Here is a 17,793-nt window from a genome sequence, read left to right as displayed (position 1 = left end):
GCAAATAGTTGAGCCCTGAATAAGAACAGGCAGCATACTGCAGCTGTTCAGCATCATCTCTTAGCACTCTCTTTCAAGCAGCAGATGCTATAAGCAGATGCAGATGCTCTTTTAATGATTTAAATGGAAGAATAATTCTCACATTGGTTTAAAATACCTAGGGGTATCATCAGCTCTGCCTTTCACTGCCTGTCTTCCTCAGGGCCAGTGGTAGCACTGCAATCCTACTGCTTTTGTCATTATTTGAGCCTCACTTTGTTTTCCTTTCTCATCCACAGGGGTGCTTTATCTTTTCTTTGGCCAAGTACAAACCACTGACCTACAACAAGGTCTACACATACCCAGACTGGGCAATTGGCCTGGGCTGGGTTCTTGCCCTTTCCTCCATGATCTGCATCCCTATGGTGATGGTCATCCGCATCATTCAGTCAGATGGGTCGCTCATTGAGGTAAGAGCAACCAGTTGTTTGTCTAGAGGAGAAAGGGAACTTTAAGTTGCTGTGTTTTATACAAAATAATGTTTGGAAAACTGCCACCTTGTCCAGGTAGGGCAAATAAGGCTGTTAAAGATCACCTGTCCTTTGGGCAAACAGTAGAAACAGAACAAACACAAAGCCTTCTGTCCTCAGACAAACATCAAGTGATTTTACTCATGTCCCACTTGTGTAGTTGCCAGCTTGGCAAATCATTACCTCCACGTGCAGACAAAGACTCAAGGACTGGTGTGTTTCTGAGTATCAGGTCTCTCTTTTCCAGCCCACAGGGTCATGGAAGCACCATGCTGAAAACCACAGAGAAAGCAAGAGAAAGAGAGGGAGAGACCTGGGTCAAACCTGGTTGTGTAAAAGCTCACTGAATTTCAGGGAAATTTGGGTACACCTGGGGATAGCGTGGCTCTCAGGCATGGCCTTCCTGTGGGAGACTAAAAAAGAAGTCAAAACCTCCTGCCAGTGGACTTCACTTTTTTAGCTTTTTCAAATTGTTATTGTTTTATTTCAAAATGAAACTGGATCCAGATTGCCCCGATCTTTGGAAAACCGAGTCCGGTTGAGATTTAAAAGTGCAGATTCCCTTGGACTTGGATTTGCAGGCAGTCTCTTGCCCTTTGCAGTTCAGTGCAGGTTCCCCTAATTTGTTTTTATTCCAGTTTAAAGTTTTTAGAGACTGTGCAATTTAGCAATTCTCTTCTAAGTTTTCAGATTAGTTTTGTTTTTGCCTAATGAGATGGTCTTAAATGCAGCCCAGGGTGTTCTTGGAGGATAAAGTGGGACACTTCGGGTTATTAAAAAAAGAGAGAATAGAAATTGAAAAAGAAAAAATGCCCAAACCAAACATTTCCCAGTGCACAAACACTTGCATTTGTTTTCCTCCAAGTGTTAATGGTCTTTTTCAGCTGTGGCCAGGGCATAAGTGTTAATTTTGTTGCCTACATTGTCACCATTGTCACCATGAGAGACAAGTCTAAAAGTAGCCAAAACACTGCTCAAAGACTATGTTAGGAAAGGAAAGAAGAGTAAACATTGGTCAGATGCCATTTAGTTCTTCCTTTGTGAACTGAAATGTAGGAGAGAAGTTGCCACTTGGCACGGAGGGCTGGGCTGAGAGGCAGAGCTGTTTCTAAATGAGGAAGGAGAACACACATCATTTGAGCAGCAGCAGCACTGACAGCCCAGTGTGCAGGATGCTGGATAACACTGGGAATGCCGTCTCCTGTCTGTCTTCCCTGCATCAAGTCAGGCTCTGCAGCTGAGCAGAAGTTGAAGGCAGTGCTCCACAGATCCCCGTGTCCCTGCAGAGCCGTGGGGTGTACACACGGCTCCAGCAGTGCCATCCCTGCCCTTGGATTGCTGCATCCTCCCTCCTGTGTGTGGAGACTCAGAGGCCTCCTGGTCCTCTCACCTCTGCTTTCCTTCTTTCTTTCAGAGGATAAAGGCGGTGGCTGCCCCCAAGGAAGTGAATCGGTGGTCCAAAGAAACGGAGAGTGGCACCCCCTTCTGCCCCAATGGAACTTCGAATGGCGGATTGATCAAGCCAACTCATATCATTGTGGAAACCATGATGTGAGCTCTCTCTGTGAGAGGATAAACCTGCTTTAACTGCCGTTTACTAACCATAGATTCTCATAGGACCAGGTTTACAGAGCTTTATATTTGCACTAGGATTTATTTTTATTTCTCACAGAGAAAGTTATTTTTTGTGTGTGTGTTTTTTGTTGTTTTTTTTTTTTTTTTAATATTTTGTAAGGTAATCACAGCAGACATCTCTCTGTAGAGGGAGAGCTTTCATATCAGACTAGACATATTACAGGAATTTACTATTATTGGGTTTTTTTAAATATATATATCTTTATCTCTAAATATTATACACCTTACCACTTGAATTGATTGTCTTACCAGCAATACATTCAAGTCTCAGAAAGCAATTTCAGGTGCTGGTATGGTTGGGAGCAGGGTAACCTACAGAACACACAAAAGGAGCTCTGTCGAGAGATACAATTTGTAAAAAAAATGCTGTTTCAAGAGAATTTTCAAAGGTGTAGTATTTCCACCCTCTGGTTCAATTGTGGTAAACGACAGGCATCAGGGTCACTTTAGGGAGTGGGTTTTGTTTAGCCAGCCCCTGAATAAGGGTATGGCCAAACAGCTGGAGCAGGGAGTTTGCAAGGGAAGCTGGGTGTGAAAAGCCTTGTGGCCATCCCTCCCAGGGATGGCACTGGGACCCTGTCACACTGATAGAGGAGGACTTGAGGAAGGTATTTGCAGGATTTGGCAAGGTTTTCAGGGGGTTTTTGTTATTTTTTAGAATTTTGGAGTTTTTTTACCTGAGTGAAATGCCTGCTGTTTGTGCGTGGGCAGGGAGGTTGAGTACCTGCTCCTGAATTTTCCAGCAAAGCATATTTTGATGCAGTGACACTGGTGTAAACTTGAATTCTGCAAACTGGGATGGCAGCCTGTCCCCATTGCAGTGGGGTGAGCACTGAGGAGCCAAGAGGGGAAAAGCAGCTCCTACCTCAGGGTGCTTCAGATGTTCATTTCCTCATTTGGATTTTGGTTTGGGGCAGAAAAATAAAATAATCACTTCTGGACTCTGACCATTCAGGAGTGAACACAAACCAGGTCATCCCTGACAGGAGGAACAAAACCACTCACCTGGTGAACCGGTATTGATAACAGACACATTGTTAATAATAATAGTAATGATGATAATAATATCACACAGCAAACAGGTGCTTTTCATCCATGTATCTCAAAAATGCTTTTCCAAGTTTGGTAACCAGGATTTGCTTTATTTGTGTATTTTTGGGGGGACAGGGGTTGTTGGTCATTGCTGTTGGAGGAACAGACAAGAGAACTCTGTAAGTCCCTTGTCACATGTTACTAAATAGCAGTAGTGGACCTAGAGCCCCTGGTCTCCTTGCTCATCACTGGGTTAAACCACAGTTTGATTTGATGTGATTTGGTTTTCTGGGGAGAAAGGAGGGTTGAAGACATATTTATGAATCTCATATGCTGAAGAAAGAGGGCTTTTTGGAATTTAAATTAAAGGGAACATGTAACACTGAAATATTTTGTATTGATCAGTAGGAATTGGGTACCGTTCCAGGTGAGACTGGGAAGAGAAACCACTACAAGGAGTGTAGGAATGGGGAGGTCCCCTTCATGTGGTCCAGGTGAATGTTTCCATGGGGAATTGAATCCCTGAAGACTGTCCAAAACCTGGACAAAAGCCTTTTTCTTTTTTTTTTTTTTTTAAACTTGAGCAGGTTGTGCTGGGAACAGGTTCTCTGGCAAAACTTGGCCTTTTCTTGTGGGCATTGTATTAGAGGAAGAGAGTTTTTTCTTGTGTACCACAGTTAGGCTATCCAAAGGTATTTAGAAGGAATGCTTGATAAAAGCAGAGTTTGCTTATTCTGCTGTCAGCTTAGTCTGTCAGGGCAGAGTTTGTCATTTATCTAAACAGGAACATAACCAGTTCTTAACATTCCTACACAGTAGTTTTATTTTATTTTTTTCTTGTCCCATGGGCTAAATGGCCACAGCAGCACAAACACTTGTTAACTTGTTGGTTTTCCTGTAACAGAAAAGGAGTGATTTAAAACTAAGAGATGGACCAAAATAATTATTAAAGAAAGAAAAAAGTGGCTGCATCTATAACTTTCAAAATCTTTCTAGTTGGAATTTGTAGATATTTTTACATCAGATAGCTGAGTTGCAGCAACAAAACCAGCTGCAGTAGAGTTACTTTTGTTTTATTTTTCTGGTTGCTGTATTATGAGAGCTCTAAATGAAACTTTTCCAAAGTTGGAGATGGCAAATATCTAATGACACCTGCTAAACAAGTGACAACAGCCATCAAAGGTCACAGGAGGAATTCTGAGAGCCACAGGGTGTCATAAAATGTGCCCAAAATAAAGAAACATGCATACAGCTTTTTTTTTTTTTTTTTTAAATAGCCTGTAACAATCAAAGGCACGGAAGCATAATCAAAGATAACTCTCTTAGTGGGCTTCATCTTGGACTCTCATTTTTGAGTTACAATTAGTGTCTGCAGCAAACAGGCACAGGTGAAGAGGGAGTAGAAGGTTAGGGGGGTCTAAATTAATGGTTTTTGTGAGTGCAGATGAAACACTGATGTTTGATTTATTTCCTTTTTTATATATATATATATATATACATACATTGTCATGCAACTGTGTTTGAGATTATATAGTTTGCACATCACTTTTGTGCTGTAGAGGTGAGACAAGCTTTAGTTAGGGGAAAAAAATGGTTTGGCTACATCAGAGATGTCTCCAGCAAGTCAGCTGGGTATTTAAACATCTCCCATGTTGGGAAGAGTGTCTTTGTGTGAAGAACCAGAGGGCTAATACTACACCTTTAAATATACAACTACTAGAGAACTAGAACCCAGCCCCATTTCGATACAAACTGTGCCATTCAAATCAGTCGCTTCCATGTTCCAAGTGAAAATGTCTTGTACATATGCAACAACCTCATTGGAGCGTTCTCTGTGTCAGCTTCTCTGGCCCTGCTGTGCTCCTTAGCACAACTGCAAGGGAGGTCTGGGACTCACCAAGAGCCAAGAAATTATTGTTTCTGGAAAACAGTTCCACTTTCCCTCCCTCTTCCCTGAAAAACAAAAAAACAAAAAAAAAAAAAAACCAAAAACTTAATTCCTCTTGTTTTATCTGGGGTTTGAGTTCCAGTGAGAACATTTGCATTTTTATAGTTTTGGGGGGTTTTCCTAACAATTTTATCAGATTTCTAAACTTTTCTTGGTGATAAATTTGCATTTCAACATGATCCTCTGCCAAATTTATTAAAAAATGATTTAAAAAAAAAGTTTGTGTTTTCTACCTATTTTGACTGCAAAGACAACTGATTTTTTTCATATATTTACTTGTTTAAACTCTTGTGACCTATTTTACCTGTTTTGTGTAAATGAGGAACTCTATATTAAAGTATCATGACTAGTCATAGATGAACTGGTTTGGATCCAGGGAAAACTTAGTGTAGTTTTGATGTGAGATCTTTAGAACCAGATCCCTGAGATTAAAGCCAGAATAAACCAAGACAAAACGCACACCTTTTCATATTTAATGTACCTTTGTATTCATGGGTTCTTCTGGGCTTGAAAACGGCAGAGTTTCAGCAGTATTTATTTCCAGCTGAACTGTAATCAAGACATAGTAGAAATGTAAAGGGGAACATTTTCCCCATGAGATTTTCTGACCCGTTTCTTACTTTTTCCAATTTTCCAAACCTTTTCAGTTCACCTGTCACTAGTGATGATCTCACTGAATGAGCATCTATTGTAAGGGACTTTACCAGTAGTCTGTATCTCAGTATTTAAACAGTATGATTTCATAAATAGAACTGGTTTTTTATTGTTGTTGTTGTTATTATTCTAATTTTCCTTCTCATCCATAGCTTTCCTTTTCATCTGGTCCAAACAGATCCGCACACTTAGAAAAGTCCTCTTTTAAAGTTTGAGATAGTAGGTCCACAATGGATTTTTTTTCCTGTGTTGTAAATGAAAATACAAAAGTGTGTCAGCTGTATTTGCGATCTAGAACAGCGCTGGTGGTCACCCTACAGCAGCAGCGCAGCTCCTGGAATTAGGGGCTGGAGAGGAGTTAGGAATGGTCTGCTGGAACAGCTCAGCAAAACTGGTTTTCGCTGCTATTCTTGGGGAGAGGAGAAAATGAGGAAAAGAAAAGAAAAAAAAAAGTGCAGCCTTACAGTTGTAACACCAAAAAAATAAAAAAACAAACCAGCAACCCAGGAACCATCAGCAGAGCCTTTAATGTCACCGTCAGGACCGCACCTTCTGCAACTGTTTCCAGTCCTGTGTGCATCCTCCTTTCTCAACTGCAAATGCTCCTGGTTCCTCTTCTTTGTCTCAGCGTTAGATAAGTCAAGTACATCTGAAGACACATGGACATCTCCATTCAATAGGTCTTTTCCAAGTCTCCTCCTGGTCTGTTTTTATTTGCTAAGGAGACTTACAGTTTCGTTGGGGTTGTGCTTGTCACACTTGGGTTCAAAGCTCCCACTTGCTGCATCAATGGCAAGCTTCCATCCATGGGAGAAGGATTTGAACATTTTTGAATAACTGATTATTAGCTTCCCTATCTTGTGGTCACTACCTGATCACTCGTGGAGGCACAATGTATATAAAATGTTAAATAAGCTGTGCATTGAATGGAGTGGACAAGTTAGTTAAGCAGCTCAAGTACACTTGGAAGAAAGATGACTCTGACATCATTTCCAAGGAGGTTCAATGGAAGTTGCTCACTTTCAGTAAAAAGAATAAAAATAAATCTGTGTTTAAGTAGACTAGTAGATGAAATCTTCCACCCTCATATGCACGCACACAGTGGGGACATTGCTTCTATTCCTAGGCTGCAAATCATTTGTGTAAGTCTTGCCAAGCTGTTCAGGATGAGGATTGAGGAGGTTTAGGCACCACTTGCCATTTAAGAGCCAACCTACAAGCGTGTCCAGATGGGCTTTCCTAAATGAGGGTGATGGAAGAAGGAAAGTAATGACAAAATCCTGGACCATGGCCCCTCCAAGGAAGCCTTAAGGTTGGACTTGAAAGCTCTCCTGGCTCCTTGTAGGCACTACACGGCTCCTGGCATGGGAGGTTGGGTGTGGTGTGGGTTCAGGCAGCTGCCTTGGACTTGTTTTCTCCAAAATCAGCATTCAAAGCCTTGTGGTTAGGATTGACATGTAGCTGTGTATTTGTATATTTGCATGAGCAAAGGTCAGGAACTGTCAGACTCTGGTGGCTTCTTTTATTTCTTATAATCAAAGGTAAGCTTAAGAAACAAAAAGTATTCAGTCAATTTAGTGACGACACTTAAGAAACCCATGAACTAATGCAAAAGAGGCTCCCTGAGCTCCATATTTTGGTCACAAAAATTTTCTTATGGTATTAATGGTCAATTTGAGCCTATGGGAAAGATTGCTCAAGGAAGACTTGAGTATTACCAGCACCAGCCGCTGCTGGAAAACTGCCCACTCCAGCCCTGTACCCTCTACTGAACTGTGGCTCTTTTCTGCCAGCCCAGAATAAATGTTTATATGGACAATGCTTCTGTGTTTAAAGAAAAAAGTAAGTCTCAATTTGTTTGTTTCTATTAAAAAAATAAATAGAAAAAGTCACATTTTTGTGTGGGTTTTTTTTCCAGTTGTCAGTGGGAATTGGTGATTTCAATTAACCCATGTCCTAAAACAGGAGCAGAAATAGCTTCAGACACCATTTGACCCAAAAAAAGGCAGGCTCAAAATTTTGCCGATTGAAACAATTAAGAAAACACCCCACCCATCCCCATCAAAGGTGGAAAACTTTAGTGACAGGGTTTGTAACTGGAAAAGAGCCTGACCCTGCTGGTATTGCTGGGCTATTGAATGTCAGAGCAGACACAGCTGTTGTGTCCTAATTTGAAATAATCAGTGAAAGTGTCAAAATTCAATTACCTCAAGCTTTAGGAGTAAAGTAAATTAAAGAGAATTTGGAAAGGGGCAAGTTTTTGCAGGCTTGTTCCCCATGGCTCTGCAGTGCACAGCGGGATGGTGCTACTCACTTTCCCATTGGCAGCACAGGGAAAACGTGAGCTGACTTGAGAAATCGGAAGAAATAATGGGGAATAAAAAAATCTAAAAAAGAGAGTGAAACTTGATTTCTGCTAAGGAGCTGTGCACGTGCTCTGTGTGCGTGCATATGTGGGGGGAGGCTCCAGCCCTGTGGCAGAGTCCCTGTGAGCACAACACGCGCCGTTTCTAACTCTCCCTGCTTCTGCAGTTGAGATGTTAAAAAGATTTGAATTTTTTTTTTTTCAGTAAAAACAGTGGCAAAATTATGTTGAGAGGCTGATAAAAAAAAAAAAAAATCCTGAGGGGGCAAGTTGAGTTAGTTTGTCACCTGCTCCTGTCCTGGAAGCCAGCGCCGGTCTCTCAGCATCGCAGCATCCCAGTACTGTTCTGAAGTGCTTGTTGTTCAATAGGATGTTGTTTTTCTCCAGTGTAATGTTGTGATTGTTACCTGATAATGTTGCCAGGGACTTCACATTGTAAGAGGTGGTCCATCTTGTTTGATGTATTTGGCTAAAAAAAAAAACAGTGGTGGTTTTTTTTATTATTATTTAACTCCTAGCAACTGTGACTACAGTAATGTGATAAGTAGCACATACAGCAAGGAGGCTAAGACAACAATGGCCTCCTTAAAAATGTCATCTGAACTTTTTTTAAAGAAAAAAAAACGTTAAAAATATTTTTAAAACATTTTAAAACATTTTTTGTGTGTTCCAAAATGGAATATTTGTATTTGAAAAAAAAAAAAAATCCTGGAGTGTAATTTAATCCTAAAACCCTCTAACCTTTGTGTATATGGTAAATGTTTGTATTTTGCAGTTTCTGTTTTGCTTTTTAGATAAATAAAATGTATATGGATATTTTTAAGTCATCTTTGCTTTTTTAGATGAGTTTGTAATCACCTTATAACTGAAAATAAAACTTTCCTTTATAAACCAGCTATGCTCTTGGATGGTTTTTTTTATTGTTTGAGCAGTTCATTTCTTCTTTTAAACCTACTACTTATTTTGGGGTTGTTGGTTTGTTTTTGACAGCTCACCCCCAAGCAGCCACTCACCCCCTCAGCCAGTGAGATGGGGAGAGAATCAGAAGGCTAAAAGTGCAAAAATTCCTGGGTTGGGATACAGACAGGTTAATAATTAAAAAAGGGGGGGATAAAAGAACCCACAACAAAGCACATCAAAGAGGTAAAAAACCAAACCCAAGAAAAACAAGTGAAGCAAAAGCCACCTCTCACCTCTAACCAGCCAGTGCCCAGCACCCAGCCCATGCATGACACCACTACCACGAGGGTTCAAATACATCAGGAAAGCACAATAGAAAGGAAAAAAAAAAACTAACCCAACATTTATTTTCCCAGTGTATGGGACTGGTTATTTCAAGCTTCCTGATGACCTCTTCAGTCAAAGAGATGGAGGTTAAACCAGCAAGTCCATTCCTTAAGTCCTGATTTGAGGTAGGGGAAGAAAAAAACCCCAACATGTAGGTGGCTACTGTTTGTGAAAAGCAAAGAATTTGAGTATCACTGCTGAGCCTCCAGCACCCCATGCCCAAGATCCGCCCCACACCTGTCTTTATTTGGTGGTTTTTGGCTTGATTGGTTATTTTGCTGGGTGTGATTGAGGACTTTGTCAGGTATTTCTCCTCTCATCAGCACAACCTGCAATGCCTGGGCTGAGTAGCCTGATAGCAGCACAGACAGCAGCTGTAGTGTGCCTCAGGTTAAAATAAAATAAATAAACAAGGAACTAAAAAAAGCCACTGAGTGCCACGGGGTGCTGCTGAAGGGTTTCAACTACCTGCCATGGGCAGCCATCACCTGCCCAAGGCTGCAGCTGCTTCCATCAGCTGAGGTCCACGGGATGAAAGGTGACATAAGCAGGAGGAGATGTTGCCCACCAAGGCACATACCAGGGGAGCAGCACCATGTTAACCTTTTACCTGGTACACACCAAAACCCTGTGGGTCACGTTGCACGGGCACTGGTTCAACCTGACATCGCTCCAGTGCCTTGGTTGGCTCCTGCGCAGCTTTGGCCAGGCCCTGGTGCCAAATGTGCGAAGGGCCTTGTTCTGAAGTCTTTGCCCCAGGAGGGCAGCCAGAGATGGCAGATAATCTGGCAGATAAGGCTTGTTTACGTGGCAATGATTCCCCAGGTCTAACCAGGAGCATTTTTGCTCGGTCTCCGAAAATTCCTGCATTACCCACTTGGGCATGAAGGGTTGCAAAACCCAGCTCACCCTTTCCTTGCCAGTGAGCAGAGATTCCCTGTGGGGAGTATCCAGGGAGTAGTGCAGCCTATACTGCCCACACTGGGAGCATGGGTCACCCCAAACCACTTTGCAATAGCATAGGGAAGAAATCCTAAACATGAGGACACAAGGAACTATGTTCTGGATTCATGGCAGTCACAGAATATTGTGAGTTGGAAGGGACCCACAAGGATCACACATCGAGCCCAACTCTTAAGTGAATGGCCCATACAAGGATCAAAGCCACAACTTTGGCATTATTAGCACTGTGCTCTAATCATCTCTTTGGATGTCTAGTTTCAGGGGTGGGATAATTTGGCTACCACAGTAGAGCTCCCCAAGGCACCCCACTGGAGCTGCAGGGTGCTGAGCATCACATGGGACATCTCCTGCCAGCACACTGTCCTCCAGCAGTTTTCTAACCTATCTCCAGAGATTAACCACAGCCTTGCAAATGTTGCCACGTCACGGCAACCATGTGCTTTGCTGCATCAGTGTTTTGTCATGAAGTAGTCCAGCTTCAATCCAACAATATTTCCAGTGTGGGAAAGTTGCAAGCAGTGCTGTAACCACGTGCACTGAGCATCTCCAGCTCTTACTGCTACCAGCTACAGCAAAATTGCCTCCATGTCCACAGGGAAGGAAGCGACCCAAGTCCCACTGCTGTGTGGTGACAAGGGACAACCCCATCCCTACACTGGTAGCCCTACAAACAGTGGCTTCCCAGAAGAACCCTCTGCGTGTCCTCCTCCCCCTTGTCCTTCAAGGTGTCTCATAAATGGGGGTCCTTTGGCAAGTTAAAACGCTGCTGGAACCAGAGCGTTGCCTCACTATTGTCCTGCAGCAGAGAGAGAGACATAAACCAAAACAAATGCATTTCATTTGCTTTTATTTAATTAAAAAAAAAAAAAGTCCAAGTCATTGCAATCCCATTTAAATACAGAGATTTACAAATAGGTCCAAAACAGGACTAAAATATTCTTTGAAATGCTGTACTTTTAAATATTGTGCTTTCATAGATACATAAGAAAATTAGCATATAAAAATACTTTACAAGGAATACACTCTAATATATGGATAAAAATACACATTTAAGTAATGCATTTCATCTTCATATCATTCAAAATGCATAGGAAGGGATACAAGGACCAAGTTTCTTCTTCCTCCTTTTTTTTTTTTTTTAAAGCCTTTAATAAAAGTCTTCATTAAAAACCTATGAGAAGCCCCAGTGAGCTTCCACTGCTCAGAATATTGCATATAAAAACACTTTCGGCTGCACTATCAATGCTCCACAGTATCAATTATGGCACATTATCTAGGTGTGGCAGCAATGGTATGGGATATTGCATACTCAAAGAGAAAATGGCTACGACGACAAATAGCTGGATGGGGCCGGGCACGTGTCTGGAAGAAACACCCTGACATGTTGTGCTGTCACAGAGGGATGTCAGGGACGGACAGTGGGGGGACAAGTCCTGGCTCAGCAAAGCAACACACCTGTGCTGTACACCCACCTGTGGGCACCCCTTGAGGTGGCGATGGAGAAGCCAAAAGGCTGAGCAGGGAATGGGCACAGTGGGCTCGGGGCTGCGTTGTCCGACTGACAGGCTCCTCCACTCCGCTGTGCCTGAGCCTTCCCAGGGAAAGCAATGCCAGGCTCACGCCACCACCGGGACACGAACATCACCATAAAGTGCTAACGGGTGGAACGTGGCAGGCAGAGGAGGGCACCGATGCAAACATCACAGCCCCTCTTCCACACGGGGCCGGGGGCTCTGGGGAGGGAGGGGAGCATCATGCTTGCAAAGCCACATGAGGCCAGCAACAGGCAAACACACACTGCCCAGCCCACATGGGACACAGGGACACAACCTCCACCTAACGAGGGGCTTGTCATGCCACTGCCTGATGGGAGACAACAAGGTTTCATTAATTCAAAACATCGGGGGCAGCTCTGGGAATTTCACTATTCTGCTATTTACTTGCGGGCACAGGCCAGGTTTGCAAGCAAGAGATCTCCATAAAGCTCAGACAAACAAGGTGGCTGGGGATTTGAGCAGGTACTCAAGGCCTTTACCTTGGGTACAGCCTCTACTCTGTATTAAGTACTGCAGCACAGGTAAACACATTGTTCATGGGAATCCATGCCAAGACAAGGTGCCTCATCCCACCATGGGGCGAGCCAGGCCTGGGGGGCAGTGTGGATGGGTCTGTCAGGAGGCAGCTGCAAATACCAGTTTTTGAACAAGAATTGAATCTAGACACTCTCAAGCTCTTTTTTAAATGTCTTTTTAACCAGCGCTCTCCACTGCCCTGCACCGGGAGTGCAAGGGGCTGCAGGAATTGATTTGTCAGGAGTGTTGGAAGGATGGACATGGGCACAACATAAAAGGAAAGGCATTTCAGTCCTGCTGTATGCAATTAACTGAGCAAACAAGGAACATAATAGCACCATGTGTGTTTATAGGATGGCCAAGGCCTTCAGGGCAAGGAGGATGTTGGAGGCAGGACCCTGCACACTCAGTGGCTGGGGCACAGGGGGACGTTCTGCCATGGGAGATGGCTGTGGATGCTCCTTCCTCCCGTCGGCAGCTCATCCCATCGCCATCGCTGCCACAGCCCCCAGATGCGCATCCAGATCTGCCCTTCCCAGCAATGTTTGGCAGTCTACAGGCTCACTGAAGACCCACCTCCCCACTTGCAGGTTATGGTACACACAGCATTTACAAATACCAGTGCAAAAAACAGGAGAAACACCCCAAATACCACAACAGCTCAGCAGAGGCCCTGGGCATCATCTGCTCTGCTCCCACCACTCAGAATGTCTGGACACTCGCCTTGACCTCGGCTCCGTGGGACATGTGCACCGGCAACTCTCTGTTCCCCTCCGAGGGAGCGTTGGCAGCCATTGCCAAGGGGTTTCGGCTAATCACCAGGTCCAGCTTATCTCCAGCCTCCGAAATCAAGGGAACGGCCAGACAGCAGTCAAAGTCTCTTGTTCGGATGCGATTTACCTGTGGGGATGGATTTAGGATGTGCCATGGGGAGGAATAACAGAAAGATTAAGTTTGTTAGTCAGAAAATTTAAAGATTAGTGCTAAACCCACACCTGGCAAAACACACAGTATTTGGGGATCCCTGATTCCAGGTTCAGAATGGAGCAGAGCAGAGACACCCCTTTAGACTGAGCATCCTTGCTTAGCTGAGGAATGATGTAGTAACTGGCAGAGGAAGGGGGAAAAAAAAGTCTGGATCAGGCATGAACCCTGACCCCCAGTGCCTGGGGGTACAAGTACAAGTATTAAACACTACAGGGCTCAAAAACAGTTCTCCAGTTCAAGCCTGTAGAGAAAAGGTTGCTGTTTTACGTGATTTTTTTGCCATCATGGCTTTTACTGGCCCTAAATTTGTGGTGCTGAGTATTCAGCACCTAGAAAACAAATAAAGCCATGAGGCTTCTGGAAACCATTTGCCAGCTTAACCAGCAGTAAACTGAGACTATACTGAACAGTTTCTGCTTTTCCTCTTGCCATTTACATTCTTCATTTCACAGGAGCCTGGATGCATTTCATGTGGGCTTAGGAGGCAGCTGCAAATTCTCTCTGTAGGATTCAACAGTGAAAGCAGGTACTGCTGGCTCTTGCAGACCTTCAAGTGTATTTCTGGGCTGGGTCATCTGCAAAAACCACCCGGGTAAAGGCTGGATGAGTCCCTACAATGCTTCCATCCCAAACTCTTTCCCAGAATTAATGCATGCCCACGTAGCTGGGCTCTCTGATGGTAGTGGTGTCTCCCTGTGTCCACACAGCTGACCCCAACACTGCTCCTTACAGTGTAGTAACAAGGGACAATTTCTAGCCAACTCATGGGCAAGGAGAGATAAACAAGGAGCTTGTTCTGCCCTTGCTCTATGCCAGCCAGGCAGTCCCAGTGCAGAAGTGCCATTCCTACAATGCCATGCTCCGGTTAATCCATCCAGCTGAGCGGCAGAGGGTCTGTGACAGCAGGGATAAGGTGTTCCACTGGCCTTCAGGCACATCACCATGACCACGATCCGCAGCACTGTGAAGCATCCTCAGCAATGCACCTCTGTACTTCTGGAGGGGAGTCGCCCGTACCGGGTCTGCAATCCCTCACTCACAGCTCCACATGTCAGCGCCATGGCAATCACCTCATCTGCTCGTAGGTGTGAGCTGTGCGGCCCAGCATGTGCAAGGAGGGTGTCGAAAGTTTCCATGCCGCTCTGTTTAGGATTTTGGGCACACCTCCCAGAGCACTTGGCACTCGCGAAAAAGCATCACATCCAACATGGAACAGAAAGGCAGCCCAGAGCCTAATTAGCTTCTTGTTCATTCTTGCACCATCTTTTATTTGAAGCTGAGAAGGAGTAATTGTATAGCAGCCAACTGGCTAGAGACCATAACAAGCTTAAACAAGGTTCCCCACAGTGCTGCCAGTCCTCCAGTTACCTGATGTACATAATATATTGGCTCTAATCCGACTGCTAAGAACCCCCGCCTAGAAATCAGTAAAACTAAACATCTTTCTGAGTGTTTCCAAATATGGTCACAATATCTACATTTCCAAATGGTGGCAATTTTTCCATTGAGGTTGCACTTCCTTCAGTTGCTGTCTGAGTTGCCCCAAAGCTAAAATAGTTGGTTTTCGTCCATAAAAAGCTCCTCTGCAATCTCACCAGGCTCTTTCTGTTCCTCTGGTAGTCCAATTTGCCCAGGACACACATTACAGACTGTGCTTTTGGCCAGAGTGTTTATTCTGTTTCTGTATCACCTATTCCAGATCAAGTCTCTTTCAAAGAAAAATATCCATAAAAAACCACTTTGCTTGAAGGATGTGTTTCCTAGAAAACTCTTTTAGTTGTCAAAGGCATGCACAGAACTTCATGAATATTACTTAACTCTGCAAGGGGCTTCACAGGAACACGTATCAGTCAATACGATCTGGTTCATCCGAAAACCAGGAAAAGGATTCAGGGTGAGGAGAGGAAGCAACACAGTTTTTTGCTTGTTTTGAGCTGTCCAAATTCAAAAAGGGCAGTGCTGGGACAGACTGTGTCCTGGAATAGGGGTACCACCTGGGGTACCACCTGAAGGTACTACCTAGTGATTTCTTATTATAAACCACAGGTCCCACTGAGTGCTTGGTGGCTAAGAGCTCACCTAGTTGGCTAACTATTACCTTTCATTAAAGTTAGTGCTGTCATGGATGGGTCTCACTTCTCTCTTCCTCTCAGCCACTCATTCACTCCGTCCCAGCCTCCAGAACTGCATTTTTCATTTATTACCTGAAGCACTCTGTCATATGGCTTGAGGCCACACTGATCTGCTGGCCCATCCGGACGGACCATATTTACATAGACACCTTTCTCTAGCAGGCCATCTGACAAACTGAATCCGAAATCTTCCCTCTCCGGATCTTTGTGGAGTGTCATCTGGAGAGGCAGAAACAGACAAAGCATGTGTTAATGCAGCAGAGTAAGGAGGTGATGTACAGGGTTGGCAGGTTGGCAGTAGCATGGGTAATGTGTGCAGACCTACAGAAATTCTGCTCTGTGTCTCCTGGGCAGATTTTTCTTAGCCTGTGCAATTAACACATATTGAGCCTTATTTACCTGACACCATTACCTCAGGTAGATCACGTGGAGAATTGCTTCGGTGGCTGGCATAAAACCAACCCCAGGACAGTCCCTCACCCTTAGATGTGGAAGGAAACATAAGCAGGGTAATAAAGACAGCTCTTGTTTCACCCAAAGAGCAACAAACAAGTGTTATTAATGGAGCATCTCCTTTCCTGGCCAGGTTACGCCATGTACCCTCTATATGTGCCAGGCCACCACATGAAAAATTAACATGTTCTCGGGGAAATTTCAATGTAGCAAGTGAAATGTGAAAACAGCTCATTTTTATAATACGTTACTCAGCAGGAGCATCTAAAATTCTGCATATTATTCACAAGTTCTTTTCAGAAAACTCATATCAATAAGTGCTGATGTACTGAGGACAAGAAAGGCATAACCTCACACTTTGGTCTCATCTAAAGGAGGAGAGCACTGCTGGAACTGATTCCCCAACACCACCAAAATCTCCCTTTGCCTCTCATGAACTGGGAGTGCATCTCTACTGTGGCTCTAACTCCATAACTGTGCTCTTGGCTGGGTAAGCCTCATGGATGTGCAGTTCTTGGGAAGGACAATGCTCAGGATGACACACAGGAGCAGCCCACCTGGCCTCAACCTCATTTCCAAACAGTCAACACCAGTTGCTCCAGCAGAATGAAGAGTCACCCCATAACATGCCTAGTTACACAGCTCTCCTCCTTCAGGTATGAAGGAGTTTTATTTAAATATACATTTGCCATGCCCTGAAGGGCAAAAGCAGATCAAACATGAAAAGGTTGTTTTTTCCACCTACCATAACTGCAAGTTTTATTCTAAAGTCACACTAGGAAAGAAAAAGACAAATTCTTGAAACCTCTCCAGCTCCCTTCCCTGCTTGCATTCTGCTTCAACAGTTAATTACCTTTTCTAATTCCTGCTGCCTTATGCCATGCTTGAGCTGGCTACATTCATCTCGATGCTGAATTCAAACCGGTATCCTACCATTAAAGTCCTACCATTGTCACCTCTACAGGAAAGGCTGGGGGTGGGAGGGAAGGGGAGGGCAAATAAGTTATTTTTTATAAGGGAAGTGGCCTACTGAATGGAGTGTGCCACAGGAAAAGGGCTGATGGGTCTCCACAGGGACATACTTTGGGCTCTTTCGTTTTTATCTGTAGTACCAATTAACGAATTCCACAACACAAGGATCTGGAAATCTTATACATTAAGAAAAACAGCAAAGCACAGGTTTGAACCCTGTTGAATCATGGCAGCTAAATCCAGTTACTTTTCTGAAGAGGGCCCCTCGTCTTAATCTGACCCTCTGGAAACCTTTGCTCTGACCTTGGTGAGGTCCAGCTTTAATGAGGAACATTTTCTGGGGATCCTCCTGAACAAGGAAGATTTTTTACAGGGTTGTAAAGCTTCTACAGTTTTAACCATCTGCAGTGCTAGAGCTAGACTGCCCCTTGGCAATACAAACCTTGTGAAACTCAAGGGGAGTTGGGGACATGATTTCCTGCATCTCCTTCTCGATCTTCTTCATGTCCAGGTTCCTCTCGTTCTTCTTGGCAGGGGAGCTACTGCCCTCAGTCTGTCGGTCACCACAGCTGGAGTTCGCTTTCCTCAATGGGCTCATTCCCGATGGGTTGACAGAGTCCAGGAGCAGCTTGCTGCCCTCCAAGCCCAGGTTGTGCACACTCCCTGTCATGATGGATGCCTGTAGGGAGAGGGCATCATGTCACTCTGCTGAGCCAGTAGCAGGAAGAGATGGACAACACGGCAACTAAAGCGGCACAGACAACAACAGGGCGGTACCATTGTC

The 17,793-nt window shown here is 44.1% G+C and overlaps 2 protein-coding genes across 10 annotated transcripts in view; one reads left to right on the top strand and one right to left on the bottom strand.

Annotated features, from left to right (window-relative positions):
• The window catches only part of SLC6A6 (solute carrier family 6 member 6), a 57,158-nt gene extending 48,404 nt beyond the window's left edge, over nt 1-8,754 (top strand). For all 8 annotated transcript variants that reach the window (XM_027882647.1, XM_027882645.1, XM_027882651.1 and 5 more), the window contains 2 exons: nt 279-449; nt 1,924-8,754. In XM_027882647.1, coding sequence (XP_027738448.1) covers nt 279-449; nt 1,924-2,064 — 312 coding nt within the window. In that variant the 3' untranslated portion in view covers nt 2,065-8,754. The remainder of the gene's footprint in view (nt 1-278; nt 450-1,923) is intronic.
• A 4,552-nt stretch (nt 8,755-13,306) lies between these two features.
• The window catches only part of GRIP2 (glutamate receptor interacting protein 2), a 57,026-nt gene continuing 52,539 nt past the window's right edge, over nt 13,307-17,793 (bottom strand). The window contains exons 21-23 of one of the 2 annotated variants that reach the window (XM_027882690.1): nt 17,452-17,688; nt 15,551-15,803; nt 13,307-13,365 (exon numbers count right to left, since the gene is read on the bottom strand). In XM_027882690.1, coding sequence (XP_027738491.1) covers nt 15,585-15,803; nt 17,452-17,688 — 456 coding nt within the window. In that variant the 3' untranslated portion in view covers nt 13,307-13,365; nt 15,551-15,584. Of the gene's footprint in view, nt 13,366-14,046; nt 15,804-17,451; nt 17,689-17,793 lie in introns of those variants that run through there. The other variant, XM_027882689.1, reaches the window with a different exon arrangement.

This window comes from Empidonax traillii, unplaced genomic scaffold (assembly GCF_003031625.1).
Source record: "Empidonax traillii isolate 1590-97213 ecotype Southwest subspecies unplaced genomic scaffold, ASM303162v1 scaffold109:size1658292, whole genome shotgun sequence".
In the NCBI taxonomy this organism is placed as follows: Eukaryota; Metazoa; Chordata; class Aves; order Passeriformes; family Tyrannidae; genus Empidonax; species Empidonax traillii.
This window is presented reverse-complemented; position numbering and strand designations above follow the sequence as displayed.